A 15,185-nucleotide genomic window follows, 5' to 3' on the forward strand; every position below is an offset into this window, starting at 1 on the left:
AATAAACGTGCAAATGAGTCTTTGGCATGTAAAGATCTATCATAAACCCAACACAAAGATTATGTGTGTGTGTGTGTGTGTGTGTGTACGTATACATACATATACATATATACACAAAAATAAGAATTGATAGATTAAGATTTAACAAGACTACACAATGAAAAGAAAAGCCATAAAAATGATAATTGAAACCTTAATGAGATCCAAAAAAAAAATGCAAACAAATAAAGTTGACAAACCTAATAAAGAAGGAATAAAGCCTAAGCCAAAACCTTTAAGTTGTCTCAAAAGATCAAGTTCACTAAATAAATGTGTAAAATTAAACACACCCCACAAAAATATCCCAAATAAATTAATCAAACAAGATAAAATCCTAGGACTTAAGAGTTGAGACTAGAACAATACATAAAAAGTTGAATTTAAAAAATATAAATAAACATATTCAATACTCATTAGGAAGTCTAGATGGAGGTATATAGTTGAATATTTTAAAAATATATTCGCCAATATATAGAAAGATAGGATTTATCAAGACAAATGCCTTAGAAGCTCTAAACTAGCTATACTTCACTTTGGTTAAGATCTCTACCTATGAAATTTAACTCCATGCTTGCATCTAAACAAACATAGTAGTAAACTTGAACCTCATTTATGAAAATGAACAAGTAGAAGATTGATGACATTTGTAAAGGTGCTTAGACTTGTTGTACATGTGCCTCAAATTAGGTGGCATTAAAAGACATTGTTTAGGAACTTGTTAGACACTGATTTGTCATCCTTTGGCCAAGCCCCTAAGTGGAATAATTTAATAATGATGAATCCAAATTGAAGATAACATGCAAGCATGTGACATACTTAAAATGATGATGCAATTATGATTCCATATGATGCTATTATGGTTCTCTTATATGAATGCTCCTTAATTATCCCAAATGTTGTTAAAATAGATTGTGAGACCTTCTTAAACAAAAAAAACACAAATCCACATAAATATGCATTAAGTAGGCTCTAAATGACTAGTAAGAACATGTTGGCAACCTCCATTTTCAATTTTGAGATTTAAAAGTTAAAAGTTCAAATCCACACATGCAAACGTGACCTTGCTTGATTATACGCTTGTGAATCCTATGATAGTAGATGATAGATCCAAGGATAGGAGTTGGTTCTTCGGGATGAATAATGATGAAAACAAAATAAACTTAAGCTGTGAGCTATTTTTAACATAGGAATATGTCACTTGTAAACTTTCCATTGCATAAAAAACACTATAATTAAAATGAGCTAAAACACAAGAAAAAAAAGCATGCATATGAAATTTTCACCACCATTACAAGATTTAAACTTTTCTCCAATAAATAAATATATGATAACACATCTTCCATATAATATAAATGAACTATACTTCACTTTGATTTTGATTAAGACCTTGCCTATGAAATGAACTCCACGCTTGAAAAAACAAACCTATAATAAACTTGAACTTATGAAAATGAACAAAGTAGAAGATTTTTATTTTCCCATAACATATCTACAAATTTTGAAATTCTCAAACTAAATTTTTACATCTTATCTGCTAAAAATCTAGAAAACCACTTAATTTCATATTATCGGTACTGCTAGAAAATTCATTGAACCACCTAGCTATTAAAATATCCCAACTCTAAATTCAATTTTGCCTGGTTTTTCATAATGACATATTCGAGAAGATTACAAATCCACGTCATTCTAAAGAAGATATATGTGGCACCTTATCAGACATATGATACTCTGCAAACAGTAGTACAGCTAGTTAGCATCAGCAGGAATTGAGTTGTAACAGTTTCAGTCATGGCATCCCTTTTTGGAGCGTCATCGGCCTGCAATTTCTCATATTTGCTGTCTCGTAACACCGATTTGAATTATGTGAAAGGAGCACCTCTCGCTGCGTATGATTTCTCAGTTAGGGCACGTCACTTGCCACAAATTGTGAATGCTTTGCCAAAATTACAATTGTTTAGCCACACTTTTCCCTTTAAATCCTCTAAAGCGTCGGCACTCGCTCTCAAAAGCATTAGATTTCCAGGCATTGCGTTTGCGGCAGCAGTGACAGAGAAAAGTATTCACGATTTTACCGTCAAGGTTGGTCTAATCCATTTCACTTCTCGTGCTTTCGGAAATTCTATCACTGATGTTTTTAGTAATTTAAATTGTTGGTGGGAGGTCTACTGTGTGCTACCTGGCTTCTGTCGATCCTCTTCCAAATGGACGGTTTTAGGGACAGCTCCCAACCCTTCACTGATAGTAGACAATGAATAGATTTTCATTTGAATGTGGTGTTTAACCTAATTTGAGCGTTTAGGATTTTCTTGGTTTTAGATTTTATAATTTTTGTAATTCGGCTTCTATTGACCCAGTTCTAGAGTAGGCCTCGTCTTATATTTCACATATTTAGACTGCAGTGCAGCCTTTGCTTACTGGGGTTTTTGAGCCTTGGGGGATAGCTTCAAAGCTCTTAATTTCGTATAGGGAATTCAACTTGAACATTAGACTCCATATGAATGAATTTTAATGACGTCCAGGAGACCAAGCGGTCTTAGGGGCCAAGGGATGAGAGCCTGATACTTTTATTATCTGATTTAACCACAATTATTGTGAACACCATAGTGTTATTTTGAGATATTTTAACAAATTTTATAGAACATAAATAACATTGTATGTGGGGAATTTGACTGCAGGATATTGATGGGAGCGAGGTTTCTCTAAGCAAGTACAAGGGAAAGGTTCTCTTGGCTGTTAACGTTGCTTCTAGATGGTAATATAAGGAATTCAATTACCTGCAAATCTGATAGCAAATCAAAATAAGCGTTTTTTAAATGAAATTTATCATACATTTGTTCTCATAACTCACTTGGGGCAACTTTTTTTCTGTTGGCTAGTAAGAATCACCTTTTAGGGAGTTAAAACTTTGGCAATCTGTAATAGTTGTTAGAAGCAAGCTTCACGAAAGAAATTGATGTTTCGGGCCACTCTATATAACCCATCAGCAATCAGCACGAGGAGTGAGGTCCTCGTGTAAATAATTTCGCTTTGCCTTCTTTATCATTAGCGCTGATGGCGTGTCAAAAAGAATGGCCCGAAACATTTATTTAATCCTTTAAATTCATAAAATTTCACAGAGCTTTTTTTTGATAAATTGTTCTTTGGTCAAGTTTTTTAAGGTTAGGATCCCACTGATGTCGTTTACTTGTAAGGAGTAATTTATATAAGGAACTATTAAACTGTAATTTTTAATTTATCTCTTAAAAAGAATTATGGACTGGGTAAGTTTGAAGCTTTTTACATAATTAGTTCATTTGCTAGCACGATTGTTTTCTACAACGATTTTTCGAGAGTAGAAGATTGAAATGAACTTTTTTTGTTTTAATAAGTTCAATTGCTTTCTTCTACAATTTATGTAATGTGGATACTTGAAGTCTCCAAGAAAATAAGGCTATTGTTATCCGGATCCCATTTGTTTACTTCAACAATTTATTGACAATGGAGCTTTAGAGTCTTTAACAAAATATACTTATTTATTGGCCCAATTTTGGGTTTATATTTAAGATACTTAAACTTCTGTTGGAAATTTGGTACCACAAAAAGGTCATTTGGGTAAATTGAATCAAGTATTTGTGGTATTGATTTACATAAGTTAAACAATTTGCATGATGTAATTTTTGAGTTCCTGGGATATCAGAGCATTTCAGTTGGAGTAAGTTTCCACTGAGCTTAACCCATTTGAATGCAATGCAATATTTAAAAGATAGATTAAAGTTTCAGTTTATTCTCTTGTACCTGTTGAAAGTGGTTTCTTGCCTTCAACTCTTAGGCTTTAGAAATGGTTACAGCCTGCTAAAACTACTTGAAATTAACAGTGGTCTGTGTGTATTGTGCAGCGGTTTAACTAGTTCCAATTACACAGAGCTATCACATCTCTATGAGAAGTACAAAACCCAAGGTATGTCCAAACCTGATTTTAAGTTAAAACATTCATAGAATTACATAACTATTACATAATCAAGGTGTAATGGATGAATCATGGATAGTAAATCTTTATAGGCTATTATTAGCAGATCCATACAAACCTTTCCATTAGGCATCTGGCACTGTAGTGATTATGCTGATTGATGATAAATCACATCCTCCTTTCTCCCCTTAAAATAATTTAGCCTCTGGGAGCATTTATGACCTGATGTTCTTTTGGTGATGGGTGGTACTTCCAAATTTCCAATGTTTTGGCTTCTGTTTCACTTGCATGTTTTTATAATATCCTTCACCTTTATAAATAACAAATGGTGTCTCCCTAATGTTGAGCATTCTGCAGCTCATGTTGGGCTTCAAATCACAGGTCTTGGGCTCTTAACGATAACATTGTTAAATAAGCTGTACTCACTTTATGCCTTAAACTGCAAACCTTTCTGTTAATATTCTATAAGTTTGCTAGAACTAGTAAGATCAAGATATGTGAAGTCCCAACCTGGTAGGAACTTGAAAAATATTATCAAACAGGAGCAGCATGTGAAAAATAGCACAATGCTTGGAATGTAGCTTCAGATATGCTTAATTCATGAATCTGGAACAAGTATTGGTAATGTCTTCAAGGGGGCAACCTCCTTTAGAGCAAAGAACCAATACAAAATATGATTCCAAGATCATTTCATTACAACACCAGCATATAAAAATCACAAGATGTGATTTGTGAGGTACAACCCATGTGTGATACATCCACACATTTATTATGAATTCATTACACTGCGACAACTACATGTGATGCATGTGGGATGAATCCACACAATGCACTATTTTTGTCTTTTTGATCGGTAATTTATGATTTTATTAATATTTCAAAAGGTAAAGGATTACATAGTGCTTCAAAAAATATATCTGTCCAGCAACCACCATGACTAATTCAGAGACCTCCCACTACATTCATTCGCTTCCCATCCTCAAACGCTTTAAACATTGTTCATAAAAGTAACTGTAAACTACTATCCCCTGTGGTCGAGGCCATGAAACAAAATTGGCCTTCAACTGTAATACATTAAACAAAAAACTTTGGTCTACTTCCAGATATAATTTTTATATTAAATTTACAAAAATTGGGCAAAAGACAAACATAGTTCCGCACCATCCCTCGCTTTCGTTGAAACCCCCGGACCCCTGCATCATGGCTTCCTTGGCTGTTCTCCCAATAATCTTCAGGCTTGAAGCGTGACCCTTGTCCACACTGCTTCTTCTTCTCCTCCTACAACCTCCGCCGTTCTATCTCCTTTTCTTGGATGAAATCCTTGAGCCCTTCCCACCCAATTAAAGCTTCCTCTTGCCTTTCCATTCTATCCATCCCATCCTTCCACTGAATGAAGGGCCTGAACTCTTCATTCTCCTCTCCAGTGCAAATACCCTTACTCAAACTCCTCTGTAATCCCTTCCTAGGGACTGCCTTCGCTAACAGAGACTTCAACCTGAACAGGTATCCCTCCAAAACACATGCACAGAGCACCCTTTCCGTCTCTTTCTTGGAATCCAATTCTAAACCCCAAGCGGCCACCATAGAAGCTACATCCACATTGGTGTAGAATTTGAATTCCGACTGCATATACTCCTCCCCAAGAAGTAAATCCATAATTTGAATAAAGATGGGTTCTTCAAATTTAAAAATTCCATTCAATCGTTTCTCTGAAATCTTACCCATAAAGACGAGCTGTTGCTTTGCTGAGGACAGAGAAAAAATCACCTCCATTATTTCCTACCTAAACTTGTTCACCACCACCTCAAAGCCCTTCCTTCACTCTTCACCACCTTGCTTTGAAATTGGCAAAATCCACACAATGCCCTTTTAATTCTCACTGCCAACCTCGGCCACTCAAAATCATCATTCTTCCTCGATTGTCGGCATACCTTCCTCCCCATACACTAGCTCACTTGCTCGAAAATCTTCCCATATCTCCTTATATTGCATATTATTAAATGATGCCCCTACCTTGGACAGAGTGTCCACTTCATGATTTCCTTCTTGTAGGGTTATGGGAAATTTGGTAACATTCAAAATCATTTAATTTTTTTAATATTAATTTTATAAATTTATCCAGCTTCCATGAAAGCGCTTCTCCTTTAATAATTGTGTTGACAATGATGATCAAATCCCCTTCAAGGTGCAGTTTAGAGACATTCAGTCTCTTCGCTATCCTTACTCCCCATAAAGCTGCCTGAGCCTCTGCTTCATTGTTTGCATGTAATGCCCCCTACTGGGTTTAGGCCTATTTTAACCCTAATTAATTCATATCAACATACTTATGACTTAAACCCAATTGATTAGGAGACAAACTATCTTAAACATCGCCTTTCCCAAGATACTGACAGTCCATATACAGTCCATATCAGAGAACATAACCTTCTATCTAATATGGAATTAATAATTCAATCTGATTTATAATCTTATATTTACTTATTCATTCAAATTACTATTTCTATATATATTTATTATTTATTTTCAGTCAGTATTAATATATATATATTTTACTAGAAGGCAGCTCTTATAAATTATTATAATAATTACAACCATTATATTATTCCCTATGTTGTCCTCATTTTTGTTTCCAAAAATGAAGGACCACTACATTAAAATTTTGTGAAAAAATAAAATTTTTTACTCTCTGGAACGCTTCCCAAGGCAGAATTTTGACGAATCCTTGGACTGGCTCAATCCTTAGTCTATCCTCGAACTGCGTTTCGAATTTCGTCAAATTTTGGGTTCGTTTGCTATGTTTTTCCTTCAATTTCGAGTTTTAAAACCTCGACTGCAGATGGAGAATTTTCTTCAAACTGCAAGTTTTAATGATATTCATTGTTTTGGTTGTTGTAGGGGAATTTTTAGCTTATTACATGTGCATTTTCATTAAAAGATGTTACTTGCAATTTGTTTTAAATTTCCTTTTCTTGTTTTTGTCTTTTTTATTGTTTTTTGGTCTTGTGTAGTTAAAATAGGGATTTTTTGGCTCAACTACAAGTAAACTTGCAGTCTGGTCAAAAAACCCCTACTTTAATGGTTTTTGCATGTAATAGGGATTTTAAATCCCCATTACATATGTGCAACTCTTTCTTACTTGTTGTAGGGATTTTATTTCCCTTTTACAAGTAATTAAAACCTGTAATCCTCTCCAAAAAACCCGATTTTGGCTTGGTAAGTTGAAAAAGTAAAATTAAAACTTGCAGTTTGCTCCAAAAACCCCGATTTTGCCTTGCAAGTGGAAAAAGTAAATTTTAAACTTGTTGTTAGTCTAAAAAATCCCAATTTTGGCTTGTAAGTTGAAAAAGTGAAATTCAAACGTGTTATTTCCTCCCCAAAACCCGATTTTCATTGTTTCATAACAATTCAAACTTGTTGTTTGTCTCCCAAAACCCGATTTGCAAGAAAAACAGATTTGTTGAAGATGTCAAAGCGATTTTTTGTGGAGATTTGTTGGAGATGCAAGGCGTTTAGGATTCTATCCTATTCTCATGCATTTACAAACACATTTTACGCCATTTAGGGTTTATTGTTACTAGTTTTTTGAGCTAAATCAGCTAACACGTGGTTCCTTCAATCCACATTTTGGGCGTTTTTCACTCCACAAATCTGCATTCTCCTAAATCGTTTTCCCTTCTCTCACCTAGGCGTGGAGTTTGGGATAAGATTTAAGCTATTTAATGATCTATCAATGATGCATTGAATACCACGTTTTTCCTCCACGTGATTCCTTTGGCTACAAATTGGAAGGGTTTAATGCCACAAATCTTTGACAAGATGAATCGTTTTTGTTTTCCATGCTAAGGCGCTGGGATTTGAGGAAGATTTGACCTCTTCTTGTGCCTCCAAGTTTGCATTTTGCTGCCACGTTTTCCATATAAGACATTCTTGCAAAAACGTGATAAGGGTTTGGCATTACGGATTGCTTCTATTGATTGATTTTGCTTCTTCATTCCAAGAATTGTTGCATTATTGGAGAAGCATTTTGCATTTTCAAGAAAGGTATGTTCTCTTTCCTTTCTTTTCTTCATTTTGTTATTTTCTTGTTTTATTAATTTTCGTTCTTAGTTGCATTTTTTTTTGTCATGTGTTGTTCTTCCCCCCAAAAAAATCAGTTTTTGTGAGAGGATTCTTCTCTTGGTATGCAATTTTTGAATTGCATTGTTCTCCCCTAAATTTTCTCTCTTTACTTGTATTCAGGATTTTTAATCCCAATTACAAGTTCGCTGGAAATTCTCGTTCTTCCCCTACGGTTAAAGAATTTAACTATTTTTGGTTAAAATTCCAAGTTGAAAAGTGTGAAATACCCCTCCCTTGCAAATTCGGATTTTGAAAACCGGATTACATGTTGAAGAGTTCTTCCCATTTTCATGAAAATGACTTTCCTGGATTTTCCCATTTCTATCCATTCATGTTCCCCATATCCGTACTTTCCATTTCCGTCATTTTCTGCAAGTCAAAATCTCATTTTTCGTCCATTTCTCCATTTTCGAATTTACAAGTGTACTTGTATTCGGGTTTTAAAACCCCGATTGCATGTGTCCTTTCCAACTTGTATACTTGCGAAAATTCTCCCAAGATCCGAAATTGGTCAAAGTCAAAATTTTCCCATTTCCACATATTTCCCCTCTTCCTCTCACAAAATCGTAAAGTTCGAGAATCAAAGTTTTACCCATTTGGAGAAGGAAGAATGATATTTGCAGCTAACTATGATGTTGCCTTAACCCTTTTAAGTCTTCATCACAGTATTCCAGGTTCACAATCAATGATAGATTTGCCGACATCTCCAACTCCAAAGAAAATGAAATACAAATATGAAAAATATCAGAATGAGGTTGCACCTTCCCAGGTTTCTTCTCCTTTGTATCGCATCAAAGACACGGAGATAGGGCACGTTGATATGGCAGAATTCGTCAACCGGGTAGAAGATCCACAGGATAATAACTTGCAGCGGCTGTTGGACAGCCATATCCATCATGCATCTTTCTTCCCAGTGTCTGCCCTAGAACCTGAGTTCGTTCTTGCATGCGCCCATCATTTTGACAAGGAATCAAGAGTCATCAAAAATGATGATGGTGAAGCTATAATTCGTCTCGATGCGGATACAATCGAGAAGGTCTTCAGAATACCTCTTGCACCTGTTTATATGGAAATCGCCAAAGAAAGTGCAACGGAATATTATGTAAAGAGGGAAAAAGATTGCAAGCGGCACATCAATAGGTGGATCCAAGAGCCACGTCCTTCCTTCTCAAGGTGGGCAAAGTTGTACCGTTGTGATTTCAAATGGGAGATAGGAGACACCATCACTCTTCTCAGCAGGATGATGGGCCTTGAACATTCCAATGTCTTTGAGCCATGGATGTATTAGTTCATTATGTTCATACGACAGTCACATCACATTTCATGAGGGGAAATCATCAGCGATGCCTTGTGTGAACAACTTGTAGCAGTTCCTACCACCATGACCTTCTTCATGAATTCTTATTTGGCATATTTAGCAGCATCACTTAGACACTTTCCAGGTCTTTCTACCAAGGGTGATCGCTCGCTTATACCAATTTGGGAATATTATGACCAGTTGCCGTTGAGACCCAGCAGACTGCATTTCAGAAGGATCCAAGATGCATTCTTCGGATATTTCATGTGTCAGTTTGACAGAAATCTCAAGAACAAAAGAGTGTCAGATGAGGCATGGGTCAAGGTGTCTGAGTATGGGTGTTTGTTTCTGCAATTTCCCACCTTCACCTATATGAGGATAGGATGCTATGATGGTCAGCCATACATGCTTCCGAGATACCCAACCGATAAGATAATTCTTATGGAGTTGGGAAGACAGATCATGGCTGTTCACACTTTTCAGTCTGCTAAGCACAAGGTTGGAATGGGGATCTCTACCACAAACCCATTGAAAATTGCCCGATACTCCCTTGTCACATCTGTGAAGGCTAAGGCCATGGAGGCTGAATTGCAGAAAATCAAGCTTAAAAGGTTCAAACCTAGAGCTGATTTTGATTATAGAGGTATGAAGGAGAAGATCAAGAAATCCTTTGTGCATTTTCATCGCATTGAAGACATCTGGGTAGATCTCCACACAGAAGCCGAAGTCCTCAAGATGGATTACTGCAGGCTCACTGTTGAGCAAATTGTTGATTTGAACTTGGCAGATATCCCACAAGGGATGATTGATGACGGGCATATACTTGATCCTGAATACACTTCACGGAGGGTTGAGGAAGCTCCACTTCCTTTGATCCAATGGTTGCATAAGGAGTGCATATCCATCCTTGACAGATTTCAGCCTATCTTGGCCAACACCAACTCATGGCTGAAAAGTAATGCTGTTAGACTTATCAAAATCAAGGTTGGTAAAGAAGATGATTCTACAGGGCCTCTTGGACGGAAATCTGAGATTTAGATTGACAACAAGGAGGGTGCTTCATCTTCGGGCTCAAGGATCAAGTTACGAGTCAGTCGTGCAGCAGTGCTTCCTTGTGAGGAGACGACTGTTCGTGGGAAGGAAAAATCATGATTCCATGTTCAGGTGATCGATCTGGATAACCCAGAAGAGGGGCAACAATCTGATGACGCTCCTAAGTCTCCAGTTTCAGACTCGCCTCATGAGGTCATTCCTCCAGTTTCCATTGAGACGCCTCTTTCTCCTCCTGATTTGCTCATAGATGAGTCTCCTTAGAATGCAATTCCCATTTTAGCATACGAGCCATCTCTTGATCATCAACAAGAAAGTGTGTTGAAAGTTCCTGAGGATATTCCTACTTGCATCCAGTTATCAGAAATTGATACTTCCACTTCTGGTTTTGAAGAATTCATGAGGCAATCTTCATGCCCATTGGTAACTGAGCAAACCGTGGTCGCTCTCCAAACAGATATTCCTCCCAGGGTGACCACGATAATTCAAACAGAAACTGCTTCTCCTATGCCTACGGCTGCTATTGGAAGAGAGTTGATGACTTTGCCTTCATGGCTTAGTTCTTTTACCCCGAAAAGGAAGAAGCAAGAAATCTCACCCGATGCCTTTGATTACCAGCAACTCAAACAGTCCAGATCCAAAGTTGCTAAGAAGGCCAAGACTATCTTTAGGGTAACTGTTGATAGCAACAAGATGAAAGTAGCTGAAATTGTGGAACCTATTGTAGATAAGCCACTTGATGAAATGTCAGCTGCTGATTATAAGGTTACGAGGATAGAGTTGGGCAAGCAAACGCATGAGGTCATTAAACATGATGCTCAGTTTTCTGTTGCTTCACTGGTGCAAAGGTGTGATGAGCTTCTAACGAAGAAAGACAAGCTAGAAGAGGAAAACCAACAGCTTATGGCAGCCATTCATAAAATCACAAAACTTGCTGCTGAAGGGAGTAACTCCATAAGTTCTTCTGGTTCCCAAGAATCGATTCGTGGAGTGGAAAGGGCTGCTCAAAAGGTATAAGCACTGGATTCCTGGGTTGATCAACTTCATGATCAATGTGTACAAGTAATAAAAGACATTTTTCAAATAATGTCTAAACTAGAGACTATTGAGGAGAAATTGGATCAGACTTCTATTACTTTCAAAAAGAACTTGGAAAGTGTTGAAGAAAGTTTGACAATCTGGCGTACCATGCCCCAACAACAATTGAGTATTTTGCAGGAGCATGCCATCATCTCTTCCAGGGTCATGTACTTGGAATTTGAAGAACTCCTAGAAAACAAGACCCTTGTTCTTAAATCCCTCATTGAAGAGATCGGTGATGCAAGGAGATTCCGGGGTGAAGTTTAGTGAGATATTGTCTCACATTGTGAAAGGGCCTCTTGCAACATAGTAAGTTGAGATGGAGAGCTGATTCCATAAGAAGAAGTTCTTGCTGATTTACAGATGAGGATTCATAATGAATGGAGGAGCGAACAATTCTCGGCAGCTTCAATTCAAGCATTGATGAAACATCAAGCCTTTCTGCATGAAATCCAGTCTATCCTGGATAAAAACAATTCTGCGCTCCTCCGCTGTCACGACACTATTGTGAAGACTATGGTTGTTGCCAAGAACACCCATGAACCGAATCCCGAGGAACTACAATCAAGCATCCGGAAATTTCAAGGATTTGTGTCTTCACAAAATGCAACTTAAGTGTTTTTCAACACTTAGTTGAATTTTTCCTTTTTTGTAATCTTTAGTTGTAATTTAGTTTTGACAAGTTGCATGTATAAGTATTTTTTGTAAAATGCAAGTTACACATTACTTGCACTTTTGTAATTACATGTAAGTCAACTACAAGTTGTGTCCGATTAGGACTGTAGCTGGAATAAGTCTTAGTTGGAGTAACTCTTAGTTAGTTAATGAAGTCTCAGTTAGTTATTGAATGAGTCTTGGTGGTTGAGAGAATCTCTCAAGTTAGTTAGGACCCTCCCACCTTTTTCTCAAGGCTCCTCTTCTATAAATACTTGAGGAGTTCATTGTAATTGATATCTTTTGGAAAACAAGCAAAAACTCTGCCAAATTTACAGCAAGAAGTCTTTGAGCTTATGTATGTGGATTGAAAGTTTTTGAAGAATAATAAAAAAGGATTACTCAAGTTTTGAGTCTTTGATCTACATGTTTGAGTTTGAATCTTTTTATTTCTTCTATGCAAAGTGTTTCTAAAGGAGCTTTGTCCAATCTGATTTGAAGTCTTTGAGCTGCAAGTAGAGAAGATTAATTAAAATAGGAAACTCTCTTGAAGGAGCAGCAAGTCTTTGAGCTTGCGTCTATTCTTGAGGAAAAATTACTGTTTGATAAGTATAGCAGCAAGTCTTTGAGCTTGCATTAGTTCTTGTCTTTGTGTTAGAAGAATAGATTATTCCAGTCTTTGAGCTGTTATCTTTTATTCGTTTTAAAATTTAGTATAGCAAAGGGTAGATAGGACTTCCAATAGTCAAGTCTTTGAGCTTTCAGGAAACTTCATTTCTTTTCTCTCATTTCATTTGAAAGTGGTTACTGCTGTTCATATTCAATCGCTATTCTTTTCTGTGAAGAGAAAAGGATATTGTCTTTCTTGAAAAAAGAAGAAAGATTGCTATCCCATCCTATTTTATTTTCCAAGTTGTAGTTAGATAGGGGGAGCCTTCCCTTAATTAGGAGAGTTTTTACTTGTGTGCTATGGTTAAAACCACAATTTTGTATATTTCCCCAAGTGTACAAAATTTTCAACCAACACCCTATAATTATATTATTACTTATTTTAAATAGTATTATAATATACGTTTTGCTGCAGACAATTTATAAAAATATTGTAATAATTATAATTTTATTACTATTATTATTATTTTCTAAATTAATATCATTATTAATTCTGTATAAGAATGCTACCGGCTTATATATTAAGCATACAGATTAAGCACAACCCACACATACCACTAAGCACACAGATATTACTGTCTGTAACCTACTTATAATAGTTCTGATCCGCTTAATGGTCTGATTATTATTGCAAAGCAATGGTGCCGTTTCTAATTGTTGTTTTGAACTGCATACAATAAGGGTGCCGTCTTTGATATATGCCGCTTTGGGATTGTGCACATGGTATTTGGGCCTTCGGCCTTGCTAAGAACTCTTCCGACTGGAATAGAAAACAGTATATAAACCCATTCGATGATCTTTGGCAATGAAATGATTAATAATATATATTCACACATTCCATCGGGTGTGACCATTGGGAGATAGAGACATTTTTATTTGCTAAGGTTACAATCGCACCACTTCATCATACTAACTGATGTTCTTATCTTTATGTTGATCTCCTCTTCCCATATGTAATTGGTTGGCTATCTATATAACTTACGATTAGCCTTCTTGCTAATCGGTGTATGCTGGTAATTAATCACTATTGTAACTTCTCATAATTGCTGATCATAATATTATTATACCTAGTCTATTGTAAATTCCTTATAGCTAATATCTTAGTAATGCACACCATCGAATCTGAATCTGCACATAAAGATGGAGTGCATATGAAAGTTTGGGGTGGTTTATGCAAACTCCACGTTCCTACATATACATGCATGCTACTAATATACATTAATTCATACATTTGGATGCAGAGAGCTATTGCTTTAAAGGCACTGGATTTATTTTGTCGTGATCATCTACTGAACATGAACCATCTTAATACAGCGGTATTCTAAATATTATTAGTCAATAACTATTCTGACTTTTGATATGATATTAATTATTCTTACTTAAATAAAATTATTAATTAAATAATTACTTATATTTTTTGGAATTAATTTATTATTTTATTTAATTATTTCAAGGATATTATTAGTAATAATATTAATATATATTAATTAAATAATAATTTTAATAATTAAATAAATTTCAAATATTCATTGTTAATTATTATATCAATTAATAATAATTGATTCATTTTTGGATATATATAACGATCAAGGAGGGGATGTGACATTGCACCTTCCAGAAGCCATCTTGCCCCAATGGCAAGGGTATCCCCCTTCCAATCTCAGGCAATATTGCTTGCTCTTGAGGGGCCCAGATTGCCTTTCGATGCTCCATCAAAATTAATTTTTGTCCACCCTTGCTCCAGTTTCCTCCATTCCATTGTAGACTTGTCTTCCCTTTTCGGATCAACCTGAGAAGGCCCATTAACAGGCCACACAATGCACTATTAACTAAATAACTAAACTATGATTATTAAATTGTTCATAACAATAATATAGGTTAGGGTGCAATGGTCCTAACATGTCCTCTACCTTGGGAAAGCCTTGTCCTCAAGACTTGAACTTTGGAAAATGTTGTTGAAGCTGGTGGAGAAGCTCCCAAGTTGCAGCTTTTGGTCACAACCCTTGCCACTAGACCAAAATATCAATGATGGCGCAATTGTAGAGTTGGTGCAAATGATGGCCTAGAATAGCTTTAGGTTTGAGGACAATAGAACCTTTGTTGTCCAATTTGGGTAGTGGGAATTGAATGTTAAAGTGGACCTCCTTCAATAGGTTACATAGGAAACATGATTCATCTTGGTGGACAGAGGGACATCTAATTTGTAGGTGGCTTCACCAATCAGCTATAGTATTTGGAAAGGTTCATAGAAATTTGGTGTAACTTTTGTTTTCTCGTGAGTGTTAGGGTTGTTTGAAAGAACAAAAGAACTAAGTCCTCTTTGATGAATAT

The 15,185-nt window shown here is 36.1% G+C and overlaps 1 protein-coding gene across 1 annotated transcript in view; it reads left to right on the forward strand.

Moving 5' to 3' along the window:
• Positions 1–1,677: 1,677 nt before the first annotated feature.
• LOC131047893 (probable phospholipid hydroperoxide glutathione peroxidase) overlaps positions 1,678–15,185 on the forward strand; it is a 57,822-nt gene continuing 44,314 nt past the window's right edge. The window contains exons 1-3 of the mRNA XM_057981705.2: positions 1,678–2,118; positions 2,715–2,791; positions 3,915–3,976. Of these exons, the coding sequence (XP_057837688.1) occupies positions 1,828–2,118; positions 2,715–2,791; positions 3,915–3,976 (430 nt within the window). The 5' untranslated portion in view covers positions 1,678–1,827. The remainder of the gene's footprint in view (positions 2,119–2,714; positions 2,792–3,914; positions 3,977–15,185) is intronic.

This window comes from Cryptomeria japonica, chromosome 3, assembly GCF_030272615.1.
Source record: "Cryptomeria japonica chromosome 3, Sugi_1.0, whole genome shotgun sequence".
In the NCBI taxonomy this organism is placed as follows: domain Eukaryota; kingdom Viridiplantae; phylum Streptophyta; class Pinopsida; order Cupressales; family Cupressaceae; genus Cryptomeria; species Cryptomeria japonica.